Source organism: Ornithorhynchus anatinus, chromosome 4 (assembly GCF_004115215.2).
Source record: "Ornithorhynchus anatinus isolate Pmale09 chromosome 4, mOrnAna1.pri.v4, whole genome shotgun sequence".
Lineage (NCBI taxonomy): Eukaryota > Metazoa > Chordata > Mammalia > Monotremata > Ornithorhynchidae > Ornithorhynchus > Ornithorhynchus anatinus.
Window position 1 is genome coordinate 103,434,213 of NC_041731.1, and position 23,922 is coordinate 103,458,134.

The 23,922-nt window shown below is 45.1% G+C and overlaps 1 protein-coding gene across 3 annotated transcripts in view; it reads left to right on the top strand.

Moving 5' to 3' along the window:
• The window catches only part of MCOLN2 (mucolipin TRP cation channel 2), a 69,378-nt gene extending 46,877 nt beyond the window's left edge, over positions 1-22,501 (top strand). For all 3 annotated transcript variants that reach the window (XM_029064109.2, XM_029064111.2, XM_039911883.1), the window contains exons 9-14: positions 2,480-2,629; positions 3,316-3,417; positions 3,528-3,650; positions 8,993-9,199; positions 11,772-11,893; positions 21,581-22,501. In XM_029064109.2, coding sequence (XP_028919942.1) covers positions 2,480-2,629; positions 3,316-3,417; positions 3,528-3,650; positions 8,993-9,199; positions 11,772-11,893; positions 21,581-21,617 — 741 coding nt within the window. In that variant the 3' untranslated portion in view covers positions 21,618-22,501. The remainder of the gene's footprint in view (positions 1-2,479; positions 2,630-3,315; positions 3,418-3,527; positions 3,651-8,992; positions 9,200-11,771; positions 11,894-21,580) is intronic.
• The last annotated feature ends 1,421 nt before the right edge of the window (positions 22,502-23,922 follow it).

Consider the following 23,922-nt stretch of genomic DNA (forward strand, 5'->3'; position numbering starts at 1 on the left):
GCACTTGGAAGAGTACTAGACAATAGAGTTGGCAGACACAGTACCTGACCACAAGGGGATTATAATCCAGATGGGGAGACAGATATTACAATAAATTGCAGATGGTGACACTGATGGGGAATAAGAACACATCAGTCCATCAATCAAATTTCTTGAGTGCTTACTGAGTGCGGAGCACTGTACTAAGCACTTGGGGAATACAATATTGCCATAGACATATTCTCTACACACAATAAGCTTACAGTCTAGAGGGATATGTTCCTAAGTGCCATGGGCCTGGGAGTCAGAAGGTCATTGGTTCTAATCCCAGCTCCGCCACTTGTCTGCTGTGTGACCTTGGGTAAGTCATTTTTCCTTAGAAAAATGATTCAGGCGAGCCCCAAAACACTTACGTATAGTAATCCTAAACTCTGCTGCTAGCCGGAATTTATTTTAGTGTCTGTCTACCCCACTAGACTGAACTCCTTGAGGGCAGGGAACGTGGTTATCAACTCTGTTATACTTTCCAAAATGCGGAGTATCATTCTCTGCAGACAGTAATTGCTCAATAAATAGCACTGTTAGGATTCATGATAGGTAGTTAGAAAATGAGTTGCCGTAGGTGGAGAGGGGTGGGGTATGTGGAGTCAGGGAGAGAAGGGAACAGGGAAGAGAGAGAAGGAGAGATTGGGACAGGGAGAGGAGAGATTGATAAATAAACTTCATCCGCTGCACTGCTCTTCTCTGCCTCCACCCAGCCCAGCTAGTGACCTACAACACTTAGGCTACCTGAGCCAGGCGGCTGCAGCTGGCGTTGAGCACGCTTACTGTGTGCAGAGCACTCTACTAAGCACTTGGGAAAATACAGTGCAACAGAGTTGGTAGATACATTGTCTGCCCACAACAGTCTACAGGGGTTGGCCGAAATAGGTGGGATGTAGCAAACACAGTTGCTATACAGGAAGTGCTCAGTAAATACCACTGATAATTGATGATGGTGGTGAAGGTAAAGGCACCGTCATATTTTTTTAGGGAAATGGTGCACGACACTTATACTGTCTTATGCCGTCGAGTCGTCTCTGACCCATAGCGACTCCATGGATACAGCTCATCCGAAACACCCCACTCGGCAATTGCAGTCATTCTGGTAGCGTATCCGTAGAGTTTTCTTGGTAAAAATATGGAAGGGTTTTACCATTGCCTTCTACTGCGCAGTAAACTTGTCTCCTCCCTTGAGCCTCTCTTATGTCGCTGCTGCCCGGCACAGGTAAGTTTTGACTTGTAGCAGATGACCTTCCGCTCACTAGCCACTGGCCACGCTAGGAATGGAACGGGTAGGCCTCTGCTTGCCTTTCCTTCCCGTAGCTGAGTCGGGTAGTGTACTGGAAACTCTCCAGGTGCGACCCTGAGAAGGGGCATCGCTTCTTATACACGTTCTTCTAATCTGCCTTTTTCCTTATCTGTAATTTCTTTTCATGTCTGCCTCCCCCTGTAGACCGTAAGCTCTTTGTGGGCAAGGATAGCATCTACCAACTCTATTTTACCTTACTTTTTCAAGCACTTAGAATTCCTCTGTACACAGAAAATGCTCGATAAATGGCATTGATTGATGGATGCAATGTTGTTTTTGCAGCACTACTATCATCATCATCATCCTAGTCTAATGCTTTTGCCCTCCTGGGTATTCAGTCAGTCATATTGATTGAGCAATTTCTGTGTGCAGAACACTGTACTAAGAGCTTGGGTGAGTACAATATAACAGAGTTGGTAAACACGTTCCCTGCCCACAACGAGCTTACACTCGAGAGGGGGAGACAAGCATTAATATAAATAAATAAGTTATGGTTATGGACACGAGTGCTGTGGGGCTCAGGGGGTGAATGAAAGGAGCAAATCCAAGTGCAAAGGTGATGCAGAAGGTGATAATAATAATAATAATAATAATTTTTGGTTTTTGTTAAGCCCTTAATATATGCCAGGCACTGTATTAAGTGCTGGGGTGGATACAAGCAAATCAAGTTGGACACGGTCCCTGTCGCACACGGGTCTCACAGTCTTAATCCCCATTTTCCAGAGGAGATAACTTAGGCACAGAGAAGTTCAGTGACTTGCCCAAGATCACAAATCAGACAAGCGGTGGATGGAACAGAACCCCAAAGAGTGTGATATCTCAGCTCATTTGGGGACACCTGGTCACTTTAATTTCCGCTCCAGTTCCATTCAGGAGTCCTGTCATTTTCCCTTCAGCAGCTTGCTCAAGTAACCGCGTTGCTTGTGTTCCCCTCTTTCTGCGTCAGTTGGTCTTAGCGGCCACCGTTGTAATGTGTTGTTACGTCTCTAGCCATGCAGACCTGAAGCTATGACAGTTATCGTGCCTGGCACATAGTAAGCGCTTAACCAGTACCGTAATTATTATGATTATGATTGTTTGGAGCACTACTTGTGTATTTCCCTGCAGAGGGCTACCTGTTAAGAAACACTTTGTCAATGTTTGCCCCAGAGATTTCTGAAGTTCTTCCTGGAAAAGTACAAGCGACCCGTGTGCGATGCTGACCGCTGGGAGTTCATCAATGGCTGGTATGTCCTGGTGATCATCAGCGATATGATGACAATAATTGGATCAATATTAAAAATGGAAATCAAAGCAAAGGTGAGATTTGAGCCTTTATTTCCTAACTGTTCTAACCCTGACATCCAGTAGGGAAAAGCAAAGTTTTAAAATATGTAGATTTCAATTCTCTTCTATGGATTTATCTCCCCAGGTTATTCTGCCCCTCTAGACAGTAAGCTCGCTGTGGGCAGGGAACATGTTCGTCCACTCTGTTATATTGTCCTCCCCTAAGTGTTTAGTGCAATCCTCTGCACACAGTAAGTGCTCAATAAATGTGATTGATTGACTGACCTAATAGAGAAGTTCTCTGCCCTCAAGGAGCTTACAGTGTGGAGGGGAGACAGATATTAAAATAAATTATAGATACAGTAATTAAGATTTGAGGAACGCTGTTTTTGTGCTAGGTTCTATATTCAGTGATCCCAACTCAGGTGACTGTTTAGTAAGACCATTTTGACACTGAAGAGAGATGAGCAATTGGATAAAATCCCTTACTGCTACATGGTCCAGAAGGAAGTTAAACGGTCTTAAAAAAGCCACGGAATTGAAGCGAGGCCCAATTAGCGCCAGGTGGTAACTATTTGTTAAGTGCATACCATGTGCTAGGCGCTGGACTATGTGCTGGGGTGGATAGAAGCTAATCAGGTTGGACACAGTCCCTATCCCACACGGGGCTCACCGTGTATTTTGTTCACCATCAATCTGTCTCCTCTTCAATTTCTCAGAATCTCACAAACTACGACCTGTGCAGCATTTTGCTTGGAACCTCCACGCTGTTCGTTTGGGTTGGAGTTATACGATACTTGGGTTATTTCCAGACATACAACGTAAGACAACCCTGCGTTTTTATGTTCAGTCGCTGTACCGAGTGCAAATCCTGCTTCCCTTCGGTCTGTTTCTTCGATCGGGAGCAATCCCTTGTTCTGTTCACTGGCAGGTGCTGATTTTGACCATGCAGGCCTCTTTACCCAAAGTCCTCCGCTTCTGTTGCTGTGCCGGAATGATCTATCTGGGCTACACTTTCTGTGGCTGGATCGTCCTAGGACCCTACCATGAGAAGGTACTGAATGTCGGATTCTGTTTTTCCCCCCCTTTGTTGATCTGTGTGGTCAGGGGACAAGTCCGGAGTTTTTAGAGACCCTTTGTTGTATGAGGTACTACCCCTTGAGAACAGTGCTCCAGCACTTAGAACAGTGCTTGGCACAGAGTAAGTGCTTAAATACTATTATTATTTTTATTATTGTTATTCCAGGCTATTGAAACTCATTTGGATACTGAAAAAGAGAGGGTGAAAAGAGGAAACCTCCTCCTTTGTGGCCAAAAGAGGAGTCTAATCTTAACCCAGTCAATTCAAAATAATCATAAAGATGGTATTTATTAAGGCCTTGCCGATGGGCCAAGCACTGTGCTAATTGCTGGGGTAGATATGAGATAATCATTTTGGACACAATCCCTGTTTCCCACAAGGTTTACAGTCTGAAAGAGGGAGATGAGCTATTTTATTATTTTATTTTTCATTTGATTTTAAATGGAATTTTACAGGTGGGAAACTGAGGCATAGAAATGTGGATTTCCAAAGGTCACACAGCAGGCAAGTAGAGGAGTCGGGACTAGAACCCAGATCTCCCGACTCCCAGGCTCGTGCTCTTTCCACAAGCCATGCCGTTTCCCATATTCATTCTTTCATTTTTTCATTCAGTCGTATTTAGTAAGTGCTTACTGTATGCAGAGCACTGTACTAAGCGCTTGAAAGAGAAGTAGCGTGGCTTAGTGGAAAGAGCACAGGCTTGGGAGTCAGAGATCGTGGGTTCTAATCCTGGTTCTGCCACTTATCAGCTGTGTGACTTTGGGCAAGTCACTTAACTTCTCTGGTGCCTCAGTTACCTCCTCTGTAAAAGGGGGATTAAGACTGAGCCCCACGTGGGACATCCTGCTTACTTTGTATCTACCCCAGCACTTAGAACAGTGCTGGGCACATAGTAAGCACTTAATAAATACCATCATTATTATTATTACAGCAACAAAGAGTGGCAATCCCTGCCCACAATGAGCTCACAGTCTGGGCGGGGACAGAGGAGCAGACATCAATAAATTTCAAGTGCCATCATTTCTGATGATTTTTCCCACTCTGTCACGTACTCAGAAAGTGACCCAGTCAGCTGAGTTCATCTGTTAGACCTTCAGCCTTGGAAAGTACAGTCTGTTAAAGGCTAGGAAAAACCCGAATCGTTTTGCTCGCCACTTCTCACGGGGGTTGAGAAGAGAAGCCGGTTTCGTCAGCGTGCCAGGAGATGGCACAGTTGCACTGCATGAAGCCCTGGCCTGTTTTTTTTCCCCGTTCACTCACTGCAGGGGGATCTCAGAAGCGGAGACCCTCCTCGCTAATACCCATTTTGGTATTTACCTGGTTAGACTTCCATGACTAGGACACTTTCTGAGGCCACTTAATCAACCGGCATCCCGAAAAGCGGCACAGTATGATCTGGAGTCAAGTCAGCAGTTGTAGCCAGGCTGGAGGTGACCATCAGCGCTTAGAACGGTGCTTGGTGTGTAGTGAGCGCTTAACAAATACCATCCTCATCATTCCATTCCATTCATTCAGTAGTATTTATTGAGCACTTACTATGGGCAGAGCACTGTACTAAGCGCTTGGAATATACAGATCGGTAACAGAGACAGTCCCTGCCCTTTGATGGGCTTACAGTCCATTTCAGAGATCCTCTTTTCTCCCTTCATTTCATCCCCTCATCTAGTCAACGTGGCTCGGTGGAAAGAGCCCGGGCTTGGGAGTCAGAGATCATGGGTCCTCTGCTTGTCAGCTGTGTGACCTTGGGCAAGTCACTTAACTTCTCTGTGCCTCAGTTACCTCATCTGTAAAGTGGGGATGACGACTGTGAGCCCCGTATAGTACAACCTGATTATCTTGTGTCTACCCCAACGCTCAGAACAGTGCTTGGCACATAATAAGCGCTTAACCAATACCAATATTATTATTATTACTATTAGTCAGTGATGGAAATGGAAATCATTTACTATGGAACCCCGGACTCTATCTCTGTGCAGTGACTTGTGTCCTGCTTAAGACTAACTTGTACTTGATAAATTTGATTCTATCCCAGTGTTTAGGACAGTGCTTGACACATAATAAGCGCTTAAGAGTACCCTAATTATTATTAAGAATCTGTGCTTTGGTGGAGAAAGGGTTTAGATATCCATGAGTGTTCCCTGGTTTGATGTGTGACCTTGGGCAAGTCACTTAGCTTCTCTGGGTCTCAATTACCTCATCTGTAAAATGGGGATTGAGACTTGGAGCCCCATATGGGACAGGGACTGTGTCTAAATTGATTACCTTGCATCTACCCCAGCACTTAGAACAGTACTTTTGCACATAGCAAGTGCTTAATAATTACCATAATTATTATTATTATTATTATGGAGTTTGCCTCGGACATACCCTCAAATTAGTCTTATCTAAGAGACAGACATGTATCGTTTGAGAAGATACCGGGGTGTCCACCGAAGTCCTAGAACTTTAGAGTCCGAGAAGCAGCATGGCCTAGTGGATTGAGCCCGGGCCAGAAGGACCTGGGAGCCGGAAGGACCTGGGTTCTAATCCTGGATCCACCACTTGTGACCTTGGGCAAATCACTTGTATTCTCTGGTCCTCAGTTACCTCATCTGTAAAATAGGGATTAAGACTGTGAGCCCCATGCGGGTCATGGGCTTTGGCCGACCTGATTAGCTTGTATCTGCTCCAGTGCTTAGTGTAGTGTCTGGTACCTAGTAAGCGCTTAACAAATACCATAAAAAATAGTTGGTGCTGAGGCTTGAAGCTAGGCTTGAAGGAGCCCAAAACATGTTAGCCAAGAGGCCAACAATCTAGATGTGCTAGATCCCTGTCTCTTTCTACCTTTGAACCTTTCTCCGTCCCTTTCTACCTTTATAATAATAATAATGGTATTTGTTAAGCACTTACTACGTGCAAAGCACTGTTCTAAGCGCTGGAGGGATACAAGGTGACCAGGTTGTCCCACATGGGGCTCACAGTCTTAATCCCCATTTTACAGATGAGGTAACTGAGGCACAGAGAAGTGAAGTGACTTGCCCAAAGTCACACGGCTGACAGGCGGCTGAACGGGCATTAGAACCCATGACCTCTGACTCCCAAGCCCGAGCTCCTTCCACTGAGCCACGCTGCTTTATGCTTCTGGAGTGGGGGGGAGGGGGAAACTGCACCTTTTATTCACCCTCTCCCCCCATAGCACTTATGTACAGGTCCAAAATTTATTCGTATTAATGTCCGTCTTCCTCTCTAGACTCTAAGCTCCTTGTGGGCAGGAAACATATCTACCGACTCTGTTATTGTTGTACTCTCCCAAGTGCTTAGTACAGTGCTCTGCACACAGTAAGTGCTCAATAAAACTATGGATTGATTAGTGAGCAAGCTGACCACCCATGAGCAGCCAGTGATCAGTGTTGGCTCCTAAGAGGCGAAAGCAAAAAATAGCACTGAGTGAGTGAATTCACTGACTTCTCAGGGCTTTGTTTTTCTCCTTTGAGGTGTAATAATAATAATAATCTTTTACTAAACATTTACTCTGTGCTAAGCACTGGGGTAGGAACAATACAGTCATAGGATACACAGTCCTTTATCTCACAAGGAGTTCACAGTTTAAGGGGGAGAAAATTTATTATATTCACCATTGTACAGATGGGGAAACTGAGGCACAGAAAAGTAAAGTGATTTGCCCAAGATCCCACAGCAGGTCTCCTGACTCCCAATCCTGGTTCTTTTCACTAGGCTATGCTGCTCAGTTCTGTATTCACAGGAGGGCAGACAGCTTAATGTTTTTAAGCTGTTTTACTGCACCTTCTGATATTAGCTGCTCTTGAAACTTATCTATTACTGCTAATTCATCTGCTGTAAAAATGTAGGGGGTAAATTTGACATTGACCACCAACCCAGTCAACAGTTCCAGTGCCGCCCTTACCGTAGAAGGCCCGGTCCCTTATAATTCCCAACATTTGTGAAGCATGGGATTTCCTGATTCTGGCGATTAAGAAAATTAAATTGACTGAATTCTGATGAAGTACTTGGAAATAGACCTGAATTATTAATGATTCTGTCGCGGCGTGACTGACATCTGCAACTCCTCTTTTAATTTGCCTGGTTTAAAGCCAGGGATGGGTCAGGGTGGCTGTGTTTCACACTGGGAACCCTGGTCATTCCACCGTACAGTCCACTGCCCTCCCTGATGGACCCAAGTGGTCCTGAGATTGCATTCCCAGCCCTGACCCCACCCCTGCCTTCCCACCGCTGCTTAAAGGACTGTACATTTTAGAAGTCCCTAGTAGAGTCTAGAAAGGACTAGTAGAGTCTAGAAAGGACAAGCTTTGGGGGGAAAGCAAAGCACAGTCTGGTTGGACAGAATCAATCCATCGATGGTATTTATTGAGCGCTTTCTGTTTGTGGCGCACTGTACTGAGCTCTGGCGATGAACAACAGCGGTGAAAGACCCGTAGCGAACGTCTGGTCCAGAGGGAAGCAGCGAAACAACTGAATGCTCACTAAAGGGAGGTAAGGTGGCCTCATGGAAAGAGCATCAGGAGACCTGAGTTTTAATCCTGACTCTGTCACGTGCCTGCCGTATGACCTCGGCCAAGTCTCTTAACTTCTCTGGGCCTCAGTTTCATCGTCTGTAGAGTGGTGATGAAATACCTGATCTCCCTTCCCCCTAAATTGTGAGCCCCATTTGGAATGGGAATTGGGTCTGATCTGCTTATATTTATTGTATCCATCCCAGCATTGAGTACAGTGCTTGGCACATAAAGAGTGCTTAACAAACGCCACATTTATTATTATTAATTATCAGGATTACCAAATGCTCCACCGGCAGTTACCAATAGCGGGAGAAGAATTAGAATCGTCCTAGGTCACTGCTGCCTATGTAAAACTTCCAGATTTCAACTGAAACCTGTAATTTCTCAGAGCCTGAATTTGATCCTGGAATTTAAAAATGCCAGGCAACCCATTTCTACTAATGAGTTTCTGGAAGGAGAAGTATATTCTTTCACCTAATGGATTATTATTGCACTTTGGTGACGTCTATTTCATTTTGCAGTGAGTGTTTCAACCCGTCGACACAGGGGACTATGGATCCTTTCAATCACCGAGGCAGTAAAATATTCCGTTACAAGTCAGGAAATTCTGATGACTCAAATGCCAAGGGATTAGTCTAGTTGTAGACATTAGAAACACATGTCTTTCTTTGGGGGAATTGGGGGGGAATGGTGTTGTTTTAGTGCTAGAAAATTCCACCCCAAAACACTCCCCCTTCTCTTTCCCATCAGCTCAATTGCTTTTCAGAATTTAAAATTTGTCTTTTTCACCCCCAACTCTAGTTTGAAGATCTGAACACAGTCGCAGAGTGCCTGTTCTCTTTAGTCAACGGAGATGACATGTTCGCGACATTTGCCCAAATCCAGCAGAAAAGTATCCTGGTGTGGCTGTTCAGTCGCTTGTATTTGTATTCCTTCATCAGTCTGTTTATATATATGATCCTCAGTCTCTTCATCGCACTCATCACAGACTCCTACGACACCATCAAGGTAAATCGATTTTTTCATCCATTAGTCAACAGCATCCTCTGCCGGGGAGAGGGTTCGCTCCTATGCGGGTGGATTGTGATTCAGGTTCTGGAAATAATAATAATAATAATAATTATGGTATTTGTTAAGCTCTTTCTATGTGACAGGCACTGTACTAAGCACTGGGGTGGATACAAGTATATTGGGTTGGGCACAGTCCCTGTCCCACGTGGGGCTCACAGTCTTAATCCCCATTTTGCAGATGAGGGAACTGAAACACAGAGAAGTGAAGTGACTTGCCCAAGGTCACCCTGCAGACTAGGGGCAGAGCTGGGATTAGAACCCATGACCTCGTGACTCTCAGGCCCATGCTCTCTGGTGTGCTTTGGAAGAATCGATTTTCATCTACCAATTGGCTTTTAAAGTGTGTCTAAAATAAATGGGCCTTGGCCCTGTCCCATTCCACTTTGGGAGGGAGGGAGGAAGACGTCCACTCTATTAAGATCTTAAAGGGGAAAAAGACATTTTGGCTCACGGATCAAATCCCAGCACCTAAGCTTCTCCAGTAAAGTCAGTCAGTCAGTCAGTTGCATTTACTGAGCGCTAACTGTGTAGACTTTATGCTCCCTTTAGACTGTAAGCTCGATGTGGGCAGGAAACGCGTCTGTTTATTGTTGTATTGTACTCCCCCAAGTGCTTAACACAGGGCTCCGCACACAGTAAGTGCTCAATAAATATGATGGAATAAATGAATGCAGAGCACCGTACTAAGCGCTTGGGAGAGTACAATACAACAATAGACACATAATAATTGTAGTATCGGTTAAACGCTTATTATGTGCCAGGCACTGTGCTAAGCGCTGGTGTGGATACAAGGAAATCTGGTTGGAACTGTCCCTTGTCCCACGTGGGGTTCCCAGTCTCTCTCCCCATTTTACGGATGAGGTAACTGAGGCACAAAGAAGTGAAATTCATTCATTCATTCAGTAGTATTTATTGAGCGCTTACTATATGCAGAGCACTGGACTAAGCGCTTGGAATGGACAACTCGGCAACAGATAGAGACAATCCCTGCCCATTGACGGGCTTCCAGTCTAATCGGGGGAGACAGATGGACAAAAACAAGACAACTTAATAGCAATAAATAGAATCAAGGGGATGGACACCTCATTAACAAAATAAATAGGGGAATAAAAATCTATACAAATGAGCACAGGGCTGAGGGGAGGGGAAGGGAGAGGGGGAGGAGCAGAGGGAAAAGGGGGAAAGAGGGGCTTAGCTGAGGGGAGGTGAAGGGGGAGGCAGAGAGGCAGCAGAGGGAGCAGAGGGAAAAGGCTTTCCCAAGTTCACACAGCAGACAAGTGGCAGAACCGGGATTAGAACCCATGACCTTCTGACCCAGGCTTGTGCTCTATCCACTACGTCATGCTGTTTCTCTATTCCCTGCCCGCATCGAGCTGACAGTCTAGTCCGGGTAAACGGAGTTGGAAGCTGTCTTACCCAAGTGGGCCCCTGGGAACACCACCGGGTGACCAGTGATATGCTAAGCACCTCTGGTTTATCAAGCGAGCACCGGCAGCACCGTTGGGGCTGTGAAGATCTGAGGGGAAGAGAGTTTTAAAGCCTCACGCGTCCGGGGCTCGGCTTCACCTTCGTCGGTTGGGAAAGGCCTGGGAGGAAGCCGGAAACGGAGGCGGAGCCCGCCCCACCCCTCCTGATGTTCATTTCAGCGAGTGGACTCCCCCGCCATCTGCACGGCCCCGACTCATTGTCAGAGTTTGTTTTCGGCAGGAATCAATCGAGCGATCATATTTATCGAGCACTTACTAGGTGCAGAGCACTGTACTAAGCGCTTGGGAGAGTACGATACAACAGAAACAACAGAATCAGTAGATACGCTCCCTGCCCGTAACAAGTTTGTCGTTGGACACAGTCCACGTCCCACATGAGGCTCCCAGCCTTAATCCCCATTTTAGAGATGAGGTAACCGAGGCCCAGAGAAGTTAAGCAACTTGCCCAAGGTCACCCGGCAGACATGTGGCAGAGCCGGGATTAGAACCCAGGTCCTTCTGACTCCCAAGCCCGGGCGCTGTCCACTAAGCCATGCCTCATGGTTTGCAGCACACCCGGCCATTAATGCGACATATTGTTTTTAAACGGATGTTCACCACTTCTTCCTGGACATTCAATTTTCCCAAAGCTCGCCCCAGAGATGACAAACTGCCTTTTTATTCTGTGGCGGCAGCCAAGATGGAGGGGGGAAAACACATTAAGCAAACGACACAAATAAGGAATGGCCTGCGGGAATCTCGAAAACTTGAAAGTTGTTGCCATTTTTTCCACCCTCCTTTCTTCCTGAAGTTCGCTTTTTAATTTTTATCTCTGTTCCCACGGTGGCCCTGCCTGCCTCGCTCCAGTAATGACAGCTTGATTCATCTTAGTTAATATCGGCATTTGGATCTGAGCGAGCAATGTGGGAGAGCCGTATTTAAGAAGAGGTGGGCTTGGTCCTTTGACAATGGGAGCGATTTTTCATGCCCGGTAGAAAAAAAAAAAAAAAAAGGTAACATCATTGTGTATATGCTTTTTAAAGAAATACCAGCAGAATGGCTTTCCTTCAACGGATCTTCAGGAATTTCTGAAGGAATGTGGTGGCATAGAGGAATATCGAGGAGAACCGTCGTTTTCCATGTCCTGTTTCTGCTGCTGTAGGAGGTCAGTATCGCTGAGCTATTAGTTGTTGTTGTTCCTAAAATGAGCTGTTTATTTTCCCCTGCTTGGAAATGACAGATTTCAAGGTTAAAGCTACAGAAAAACCTCCTTAGTTCAGACTCAAGGGGCAGAGGTCAGCAAGTCGGAATTAGTGAATTTTTAAAATGCAGTTGTGCAATACTGAATGTGTGTCATCATTCAGTGGTGTTGGGGTGCCTACAGAATGCTAGGCGCTGAGCAGAGTACTTGGGAGAGCACAGTGGTAGCAAGATACGAGCCCTGTCTTAATAATAATAATGTTGGTATCTGTTAAGCGCTTACTACGTGCAGAGCACTCTTCTAGGCGCTGGGGGAGATACATTAATTCAGTTGTCCCACATGAGGCTCACAGTTAATTCCCATTTTACAGATGAGGGAACTGAGGCCCAGAGAAGTGAAGTGACTTGCCCACAGTCACACAGCTGACAAGTGGCAGGGTCGGAATTCGAACCCAGGACCTCTGACTCCTAAGCCCGGGCTCTTGCCACTGAGCCACGCTGCTTCTCTGTCAAGGACCTTGCCGTTTAATGGGGGCGACGACGCAAGAAGCACAATAGTGTAAGCAGGAGAGAGACCAACAATAAAATGGAAGCGGTAAAAAGGGAAGCAATGTGGCTTAGTGGATAGAGCAGAGGCCTGGGAGTCAGAAGGACCTGGGTTCTAATATCAGCTCCATCACATGTCTCCTTTGTGACCTCGTGCAAGTCACCTAACTTCTCTGGGCCTCAGTTACCTCATCTGTAAAAATGGGGGTTAAGAGTGTGAGCCCCATGTGGGACAGGGACTGTGTCCAACCTGATTGATTTATATCTACTCCAGCCCTTAGAAAACTGTTTGGTACTTAGTAAGCTCTCAACAGGTACTATTATTATTACTAATAATAATAATGTTGGTATTTGTTAAGCGCTTACTATGTGCAGAGCATTATTATAACACCTCAGGACAAAGCAGCTGAACAAATCGCTCAATAGTCACCTCTAAACATTTACAGATTCACTGATGCCCATCCTCTCATGTTGTCAATTGTACAGTCACTTTTTCATTCTGCTTCCACTGTTTGTAAATCCTTTGTATATATCTGTCTCCCCCCACTAGACTGTAAGCTCCTTGTGGGCAGGGAACATGTCCTGTGCTTCTGTTCTACTCTCCCAAGTGCTTACTACAGTGCTTTGCAGACAGTAACCACTCATTGAATGCTATTGAATTGAATGAAAAGTTCTTAGACCACGGCATTGCTCTTAGCGGGTGCCCAATAGATACCATTTCTCCTATTACTTGCGGCGGTAAAAACCTTCTTTTTTTCTCCCTCCTTGCTGTTTGCTCCTCTCGCCTTCCCCCTCCGCTTTTCCTCTTCCTAACTGACTGATTGATGGAGCCTCCTGTCAGAGACGACAGTCGAACCCCTGTCCTGAGACTTGCAGATGGAGAAGCTGCATATTCTCTTGTTCCCTTCAGCCATCTTTTCAGGGGGATAAGGAGACTGCCCGAAAGACAAACAAATGGATTAGGAGCAAATTAAACCAAAATGGTCTTTGGAAGGCCAAATGACTCTAGTTAGATTAGTGTATTTTGGACACATAATCAGGAGGAGTGATTCTCTGGGGAAGACACTAATGCTAGGAAAAGTCCAGGGAAAACGTGGAAGAGGAAGACTGGCAGCTAGATGGATAGAGACCATAACAACGATAACGGAAGATCCCATAGAAAGGTTGCGGATTATGGCAGAGGACAGGACCTTCTGAAAAAAGTATATCCACGGAGTCAGTATGAATCGGAAATGACTCGACGTCACTTTTAAAATAATGAGTGCCACAAGCTAGGGGAAGGCAGGGGTGCTGTATGGGGCAGAGTGCTCGAAATAATAATTATTATTATTGTTATGGTACATGTTAAGCACTTACTATGTGCCAAGCACTGTTCTAAGCGCTGGGGTAGAACCAAGTTAATCGGGCTGGGCACAGTCCTTGTCCCACAGATGGCTCACACCCTTAATCCCCATTTTCCAGATGAGGTAAGTCAGGCCAAGAGAAGTGAAGTGACTTGGCCAAGGTCACATAGCAGACAAGTGGTGGAGCTGAGATTAGAACCCAGGTCCTTCTGACTCCCGGGCCCATACTTTAGCCACTAAGTCACACTGTTGATTGTGTGGTCTCCGCCCCCATTAGTCAACTCAACGCCAAACCAGAATTAAGGAGCCGGGTCTTCTGATTTCCAGAGCAGTGCTCTCCCCAAGGGACCTACAGCGGTTCCTTTGCTGATTAGAAATAATAGGAATGACAATAATCAATCAGTTACATTTTCTGAGTGCTTACTGTGAGCTGAGCACTGTACTAAACTCTTGGGCTAGTAATAATAATAATAATTATGGTATTTGTTAAGTGCTTACTTTGCGACGTGCACTGTTCTAAGCGCTGGGGTAGATCCAAGGTAATCAGGTTGGATAGAGTCCCTGTCCCACAGAAGGCTCACACTCTTAATCCCCATTTTGCAGATGTGGGAAGTGAGGCACAGAGAAATGAAGTGACACAGCAGACAAGTGGCCAAGCTGGGATTAGAACCCATGACCAATGCAGCAGGGTTGATAGACATGTTCCCTGCCTGTAATGAGATTACAGTGTAGAGGGAGTTGACGGTTTAGAGGGGGTTTTCAAAATAATGTTTAATCCTTCAGTCAGTGACCAATCATATTTATTGAGCACTTACTGCATTTAGAGTACAATATAACAGAATCAGTAGACGCGTTCCATGCCCACAAGGATCTTACAATCTACAGACATAAATATAAATGAATTATGGGTATGTACGTAAGTGCTGTGGGACTGAGGGAAGAGTGAATAAAGGGAGAAAGTCCAAGTGCAAAGGCGATTTAGATGGGAGGAGAAGAGGAAATGGAGGCCTAGTCAGGGAAAGCCTCTTGGAGGAGGTGTGCCTTCAATAAGGCTTTGAAGGTGGGGAGAGACAAGAGGCAGATGGGGAGATCGTCTGTCAGATACGAAGCGGGAGGTTGTTCCAGGCCACAGGCAGGACGTGGGTGAGAGGTCGGCGGCGAGGTAGACGAGCTCAAGGTAAAGTGAGTGGGTCGGCATTGGAGGAGCAAAGTGTGCAGGCTGGGTTGTGGTAAGAGAGCAGCGAGGTAAAATAGGAAGGGGCGATGTGATTGAGAGTTTTAAAGCCGACGGTAAGGAACTGCTGTTTGACGCAGAGGTCGATGGCTGACCGCCTGAGGTTCATGAGGAATGGGGAAACGTGGACCGAACATTTTTGTAGAAAAGTGAGCCAGGCAACAGACTGACGTATGGATTGGAGAGGGGAGAGACAGGAGGCAGGGAGGTCAGCAAGGAGGCTGAGGTAGAAGTCAAGGCAGTTTAGCGTAAATGCCTGGGTTAACGGCGTAGCAGTTCAGATGGAGAGGAAAGAGAATTTTAGCAAAGTTGCGAGGGTTTAAAAAAAACTATTTGAGCATTTACTACATTAATTCAATCATATTTATTGAGTGATTACTGTGTACAGAGCACTGTACTAAGCGCTTGGAAAGTACAATTCGGCTACAAATAGAGACAATCCCTACCCAACAATGGACTCACAGCCTAGAAGGGGGGAATATATGACGAGCACTGTGCTAAGCAGCTTGAGAGAGTACAGTACAACAGAGTTAGCAGATACTTTCCCGGTCCATAACAAGCGTACAGTCTCCAGGGAGAGACAGGTATTAATATATAAAAAAAAAAAAGTTTATTTAAAATGTTTCAGTGTGATAGTATTTGGAGAAGCAGCACGACCTAGTGAATAGAGTACGGGTCTGGGAGTCAGAGGGACCTGGGTTCTAATTCCAGCTCTGCCACTTGTTTTGCTCTGTGACCTTGGAGAGGTCACTTCTCTGCACCTCAGTTACTTTATCTGTAAAGTGAGGGTAAAGAGCCCCATGAGGGACATGAATTGTGTCCAACCTGATTAGTTTATATCTACCCCAGCACTTAGTACAGTGCCTGGCACATACTAAGCGCTTAACAAATACCGTCAAAAAAGAAAAAAACACCAACTGACAAAGACCCACTTAGCAATGAAAGCGAAAAGCTGTTGTAATAAGGACAAGAAGGAGCTCAAGTGACTGACAGCTAAAAAGCAAGTTTGTTCAGCATGCAATTTTACAGCAAACAACCAAAGTAACATGAATAGAGCTTTTAAACCAGAAGTCATCCATAGCCTAAGTAAATAGACAATAGATACACCAGGTAAAGTAAACTCATTAGCTCCTGTTAATTAATCAACAGCAAATGAACTGAGAATTATAAATGAGGTGAGTACACAAAGTAGCAGTGGAAAAATAAAGTTAAAAAGCTAATGTTTAGCACTTTGAGCAATTCTGCCAAGTAGATCCTCCCTTTGGATTTAGGGAAAGGCTTTTCACCTCATTTGTTTTCAATGGTCCTTTCACTCTTAGCACTTTAGCTCAAACAGAGGCAGATTGACTTTAGCTGGTCCTCTTTTTAGGAGTCTAAAGACCTAAGATCCAAATGAGGATGTGACCTAAGCCTTCAGGGATCTTTTTTTCAAATGGTATCTGTAAGGGCCTGGGAGTCAGAAGGACCTGGGTTCTAATGGCGACTCCGCTACTTGTCCGATTGTGACTTTGGGAAAGTCACTTTATTCATTCATTCATTCAATCGTATTTATTGAGCGCTTACTGTGTGCAGAGCACTTTACTAAGCCCTTGGGAAGTACAATTTGGCAACAGAGACAATCCCCTTCCCAACAACGGGCTCACAGTCTAGAAGGGGGAGACAGACAACAAAACAAGTAGACAGGCATCAATACCGTCAAAATAGATAAATAGAATCATGGATATATACACATTAATAAAATAGAGTAATAACTATGTACAAATATATGTAAGTACTGTGGGGAGGAGAAGGGGGTAGAGCAGAGGGAGGGAGTAGGGGGAATGGGGAGGGGAGAAGGGGCAGAGGGAAAGGGAAGGCTCAGTCTGGGAAGGCCTCCTGGAGGAGGTGAGCTCTCAATAGGGCTTTGAAGAGGGGAAGAGAGTTAGTTCGGCGGAGGTGAGGAGGGAGGGCGTCCCGAGACAGCGGGAGGATGTGGCCCGGGGGTCGACGGCTGGACAGGTGCGAATGAGGGATCGTGAGGAAGTGAGCGGCAGAGGAGCGGAGTGTACGGGGTGGGCTGTGGAAAGAGAGGAGGGAGGTGAGGTAGGAGGGGGCAAGGGGATGGACAGCTTTGAAGCCAAGAGTGAAGAGTTTTTGTTTCATGTGAAGTTTGGTAGGCAACCACTGGAGACCACTCAGTCTTCACTTCTCTGGGCCTCGGTTACCTCATCGGTAAAAGGGGATTAAGAGTATGAGTCCCATGTGGGACAGGGACAGTGTCCAGCCCGATTTGCTTGTGTCCACCCCAGCGCTTAGCACAGTGCCCGGCACATAGTAAGCACTTAACACAAACAGTGCAAGCGCTTAGTATGGTGCTCTACACACAGTGAGCACTCAATAAATACAGTTGAATGAATGAATTACCACAATTGTTATTATTATCGTTACTTTATTATTATTGTTACTATGTTCCAGACACTATGCTACGCTCTGGGGTAGATCCAAGCTAATCAGGTTGGACACAGTCCATATCCTACATGGGGCTCCCAATATTGGTCCCCATTTTGCAGGTGAGGTAAGAGAGGCACAGAAAGGTTAGGTGGATTACCCACGGTCACACAGCAGACAAGAGGCAGAGCTGGGATTAGAACCCAGGTCCTCCTGACTCCCAGGATGGTGCTCGGTCCAGTAAGGCACACTGCTTCTCAGCTTTCTGGGTTCATTGAGATGGTTTGCCTAAAACCTCAAGCTGTTTGAAACCTAGTGAAAGGTCCTTAGCCTGTCCGCTAATTATGTTGTATTGTAATAATAATAATACTTGGTTTAGTGGAAAGAGCCCGGGCTTGGGAGTCAGAGGACATGGGTTCTAATCCTGGCTCTGCTACTTGTCTGCTGTGTGACCTTGGGCAAGCCACTTCACTTGTCTGGGCCTCAGTTCCCTCATCTGTAAAATGGGGATTAAGACTGGGAGCCCCACATGGGACAACCTGATTACCTCGTATCTACCCCAGCGCTTAGAGCAGTGCTTGGCATATGGTAAGCGCTTAACAAATACTATTATTATTATTTGTTGTTATTATGTGCCAGGCACTGTACTAAGCATTGGATATTGGATTTATAAGTTGTGTCCAACCTGATTAGCTTAGATCTACCCCAGAGCGTAGCGTAGTGTCTGGAACATAGTAACAAAAATAATAAAGTAACGATAATAATAATAATTGTGGTAATTCATTCATTCAACTGTATTTATTGAGTGCTCACTGTGTGTAGAGCACCGTACTAAGAGACCTACACAGTCCCTGTCCCACATGGGGCTCACAGTTTCGATCCCCATTTTCCTGATGAGGTAACTGAGGCCCAGACAAATGAAGTGACTTTCCCGAGGTCACATAGCAGACAAGTGGAAGAACTGGGATTAGAACCCGTGACCTTCTGACTCCCAGGCCCGTGCTCTCTCCTCTACGCCATGCTGCTTCTCAAACTCTCCCAAGTGCTCCGTAATTTCCTTTGCACATATAAAGCGCACAGTAAATACCATTGGATGATTGACATACGATGTTAAGTAGCAAATGATTTTTTTATTAAAATTGGAAATATTAAGTTATTATGCTATTAAAGTGCTCACTGTATATCAAGCACTGTCCTAAGCGCTGGAGTAGATCAAAGTTAATCAGATCCCACATAGGGTTCACAGCCTTAGCAGGATGGAGAATGGGAAAGGAATTTCAAGTACTTTGTTTCTACATACTAGATAGAGGAAGCACAGGGATTTGAAGATTGAAATAAACATTTGTTTTCAAGGTGAGAGCCCAGAGCACCCATAATAATAATAATAATAATAATGGTATTTAAGTGCTAACTACGTGCCAGGCACTGTTCTAAGTGCTGGGGTAGATACAAGGTAATCAGGTGGTCCCACACGGGGCTCACAGTCTTCATCCCCATTTTACAGGTGAGGTAACTGAGGCAAAGAGAAGTGAAGTGACTTGCCCAAGATCACACAGCTGACAAGTGGCAGACCCGGGATTCGAACCCATGACCTCTGACTCCCAAACCCGTGTTCTTTCCACTGAGCCTCGCATAAGTCAAATGTCTTGAAGAAGCCGTAATCATATGCCCAGTTAGGGTTGTGCATCAGTAGGATTTGAAATTGTTTTGCATGTTCAGACTGGGGCCTGGATTCTCTGCTGAAAGTCAGAAGCTTTAGCTGGGTCCTTAATGTATATACCAGATTTTATTAAATTTTCATGAAGTCTGTGATAAATGTGACAAAGTGGTGGGTTTGGGGAGCAGCATATATATAGGATAGAGCACCGGACTGGGAGTCAGAAGGTCATCGTCTCTAATAATAATAATAATGTTGGTGTTTGTTAAGCGCTTACTATGTGCAGAGCACTGTTCTAAGCGCTGGGGTAGATACAGGGTAATCAGGTTGTCCCATGTGAGGCTCACAGTTAATCTCCATTTTACAGATGAGGTAACTGAGGCACAGAGAAGTTAAGTGACTTGCCCACAGTCACACAGCTGACAAGTGGCAGAGTCAGGATTCGAACCCATGACCTCTGACTCCCAAGCCCGGGCTCTTTCCACTGAGCCACGCTGCTTCTCTAATCCCGGCCCTGCCGCTTGTCGGCTCGGTGGCCTTGAGCAGGTCACTTCATTCGGCTGTGCCTCAGTTATCTCATCTGTAAAAAGGGGATTCATACTGTGAGCCCCCTGTGGGACATGGACTGTGTTCAGTCTGATTTGCTTGTATCCACCCCAGCGCTTAATACAGTGCATGGCACATACTAAGCGCTTAAATACTACAATTATTAGGCTAGACTAAACTATCACTTTACATGAGCCTGCATTTTCCCATTTTATCCATGAACTGTCCTACTCCCCGGGTGCCAGATGCAAAATTTCTATTTTTTGATTTGGAGGCTTGTGTTTTCCCTTCCTCTTCCTCCTCTCCCCACTAAAAAAAGTTCTGAAGAAAATGATAGCAGCTGTAATTGGTTATCCTAGATGGTACAAATGATTCCAGAAGACCGACAATTACTCTCCCCATCTTCAGAGCCTTATTGAAGGCACATCTCCAACAAGAGGCCTACCCAGACTAAACCTTCATTTCCTCTTTTCCCATTCCCTCTACATCGCCCAGCCCCACAGTACTTTTGTCTCTAATAATATGTATAATTCATATACATTAATATCCGTCCCCCTCTCAAGACTCTAAGCTCCTTGTGGACAGGGAATGTGTCTGTTATATTGTGTTACACTCTGGGAAGTGCTTAGTACAGAGTCATGCACACAGTAAGCACTCCATAAATATGACTGAGTGAAGGTGGGACAGTAAAGCGTCAGGAAAAGAGGAGAGTGGAGGAGAAGGTGGGATAGAAACAAGGGTTCTAATCCCGGCTCCACCACTTGTCTGCTGTGTGACCTTGGGCAAGTCACTTAACTTCTCTGTGCTTCAGTTCCCTCATCTGTAAAATGGGGATTAAGAGTATGAGCCCTATGTGGGACAGGGACTGTATCTAACCCGATTATTTTTTTTATTAGAGAAGCAGCGTGGCTCAGTGGAAAGAGCACGGGCTTTGGAGTCAGAGGTCATGGGTTCGAATCCTGGCTCGGCCACTTGTCAGCTGTGTGACTTTGGGCAAGTCACTTCACTTCTCGGTGCCTCAGTTACCTCATCTGTAAAATGGGGATTTAAGACTGTGAGCCCCACGTGGGACAACCTGATTCCCCTGTGTCTACCCCAGCGCTTAGAACAGTGTTCAGCACATAGTAAGCACTTAACAAATACCAACATTATTATTATTATCTATCCCAGCGTTTAGAACAGTGCCTGGCACTGTAAGTGCTTAATAAATACCATAAAGAAAAAGTGGCAGAGAAGGAAGAAAGAGACAAGTGGGAGAGGGTAGAGGAAAGGTTTTTTGGGGTTTTTTATTGTATTTAAGTCCCTACTATGTGCCAGGTTCTGTACTAAGCACTGGGGTAAGCTAATCAGGTTGGACACAGTCTAGGGCTCACAGTCTTAAACCCCCACCCCCCACCCCATTTTGCAGATGAGGTATCTGAGGTACAAAGAAGTGAAGTGACTAAGTGACTTCCCCAAGATCACAGAGGAGTCATGTAGCGGAGCCAGGATATTAGAACCCAGGTCCTTCTGCTTCTCAGGCCTGTGCTGTTTTCACTAGGCCATGCTACTTTTCACACTTGGTTGACTACTGCTTCCTGCAATCCCTGCTCCAGAGACTTCTGGGATGGCAGAGAGCATGTGATTTGGCCATCTTTGTCTAGCCTCCATCATACATTTGTAAGAAGCGTTTAAACCCATTAAAAAGAAAAAGTAACCCATTTCCTTTATAAAACAAGTCCTTGGCCCTACAAGTAGGCAAATTCCTCGTTTTGAAATTATCCAGTGTTGAAAAATGTAATAGTGTGTGGCGGATTAAATGTGACTAATATTCTGTGTTCATTATCTTTCTCAGTAACGGTTGAGAATTCTGTGGTCAGCCCATCTTTTTTGTTTCCCCCCTCCCGTCTCTGTGAACAGGCAAGGCAGCGATGACAACTTGATACTTATTAGCTGAAAGCCCACTGGCGAGAGAAAATGAAACTTCAGGCCTCCGTTCCCAGAGGAGATGCAGAGAAGGCTCCAGCTATTGTGGAAAAATGACACTGCAGATTCTCCCATGGTTTGGACTCGTATTTTCATAAAAAGACTCGATTTTGGAGCAGGAAAGAGAAGCCGTGCCTGACTGTGGTCAGCTGGCTGACCGTGACTCTCAAGTCTCAAAGCTACTTCTTTATGAACTGGACCTATGAAGAACATCTCGCCCTTCTCACCTCAGGAATTATAGACTAAAAATATTGGGAGGAGGGGGCAAACAATAATCACTAGTTTAAAGAAAATAACGTATTTTGGTCACTGTTTTTCACAGTCACATAGTCACAGGTAATGTGTTCACTGTTCCAATTCCTGTTTCCAGTTTGTTTGGAAGTTGATTCAAATGGGTTGGAAAACATTTGAGTAAATCACCAACTGCACTTTAATTGTTCTTCAATTTTGGTTCTTTAAGTGGACTACGTGAAGCTGTGAAGCTATCTAACAATCGGTGTATTCCCTTTAACTCTTCAGGGAACTAAAAGCTTACCATTATTGGAAGCTTTCAAATTTTTATTTTTATTTTTGGGGGGGAGGGGTGACGGGGGGGTTCTGCTTTCCTGTGCCTCTCCTCGTCGGAGCAAATTGAAACTGTGATTTCATTAGGCCACAGAGAAGGCTGATTCACCCCTGCACCTTGTCAATATCCCACTCATTCCGGGAAGGGTGAGCCAGCATAAAGTGGAGAGGCAGACGGCGGGAATGTTGCACAAGGTTTTAACCGAAATAAAATATAACTCCACCTGGTGACACACCCTTCGTGCTATGATAGGCAGTCGTTTCCTCAATAAATCTTTTTTAATGACAGCATTAGAGGTTTACTATTTTCATTGATTGCTAGAATGTTATATTACCGGGTAGTAAATTATTGCCTTTTAAACTTTGGAGTTTGGAGCACAGCTTGTTTCCCGAAAGGGATTCTGCCCCTTTTCTTAAAAGAAGGGGCAAGAAGGAAGCTCAGTGAGGGCTGAGTTTACTGAATAGGTGCCAGTTATTTCCGGACGGGAAGTCATTTTAGAAATAAAGCGTTTCAAATGGAATTCCTGGTACGGCAAAGACTGAATCAGGCAGGATCCCGATGGAGGAATCTTTTGAAGTTATTGGGGGGGGGGGGGCGGGTAGGGGGAAAAGTGGATGCATGGTGTTTTCAGATGCCCCAGGGTAAAGGGGGGGGGGGGAATTCTGTGCCTCCATTTTGGAGCCTTCAGAAGGGTAAGTACTTAACATTGGCAAGTTCTGGATGATTTCATGGCCTGCGCAGTTCACTTGGTAAAAATGTCACTCATCAAAGTCTTTGATTGTAAGCCAAGTTCGGGGAAGTGGTGCTGTTTGTTTCTGCAATCATGAAAGATTTCAATTTGATTCAAGTTATTAAGTTTGGGGACTACCTAGCCCCAAAGAGCTGCGTTTTTACATCCAAGACGGCGTCGACACCCTCTTGCCCATTCCCCACATATTCAGGCTGTCTGATTACAGGATGATTAATGAGGGTCTCTTGTGTTCCAATTATTCATTATTTGAACAATCGCCTCCCAAACACAACCCTTTCTGTTTATTCTGCTTCCCTGCAGTATTATCTGGAAAAAATGAAAGGAACAAAAATCCATTCTCAAGGTTATCCTGGATATATTGTAACAGTGTGTTTTCATTAAAATCTTGCCAGTTGACCCATTGCCCATTGCGGTATCTGTTCAGATTTATTGCACAGCAGGCTCTCACCCTTCTACAGAAAATCGACAAGCGAGGGTAAAGCAGACTTTCTGACTCTGATTTCTTCCCTCCTTTCTAGGGTACACTCTTATTTTCAAAATGACCGCCCATATTTCTCTACTAGGGTCAGATCCAATTTCTTTCTTTGCAGTTGCCCCGCTTTCTAAGCTCACTTTCTTTGTTCACTTTTTCTGATCTATCAATTATTCTGAATAATCAGTGCTCTCTTCCCAAAATTTGGAAACTTTCCAAGTGAGATGCTCCACGGTAAGCTTAAAGCTGCTTTAATGGAGAAGTGGTAATGGGTTTTATTGGGCTCCCACTGGGTCTAATACCCTGTACTCAGTACTTGTCTTTCTCCTGTTATCTTGAGAATATGTTTAAGATGTTTGCTTTTGCAAACAGTAAATGTTTGCAGTAAATGATATTTAGGGACTTATCCTCAAAAAACCCAATCGCTGTTGTATGGGAGTTCATATTATTCTGAAAACAATTTATACATCGGAGAAGAAGCATGGTCT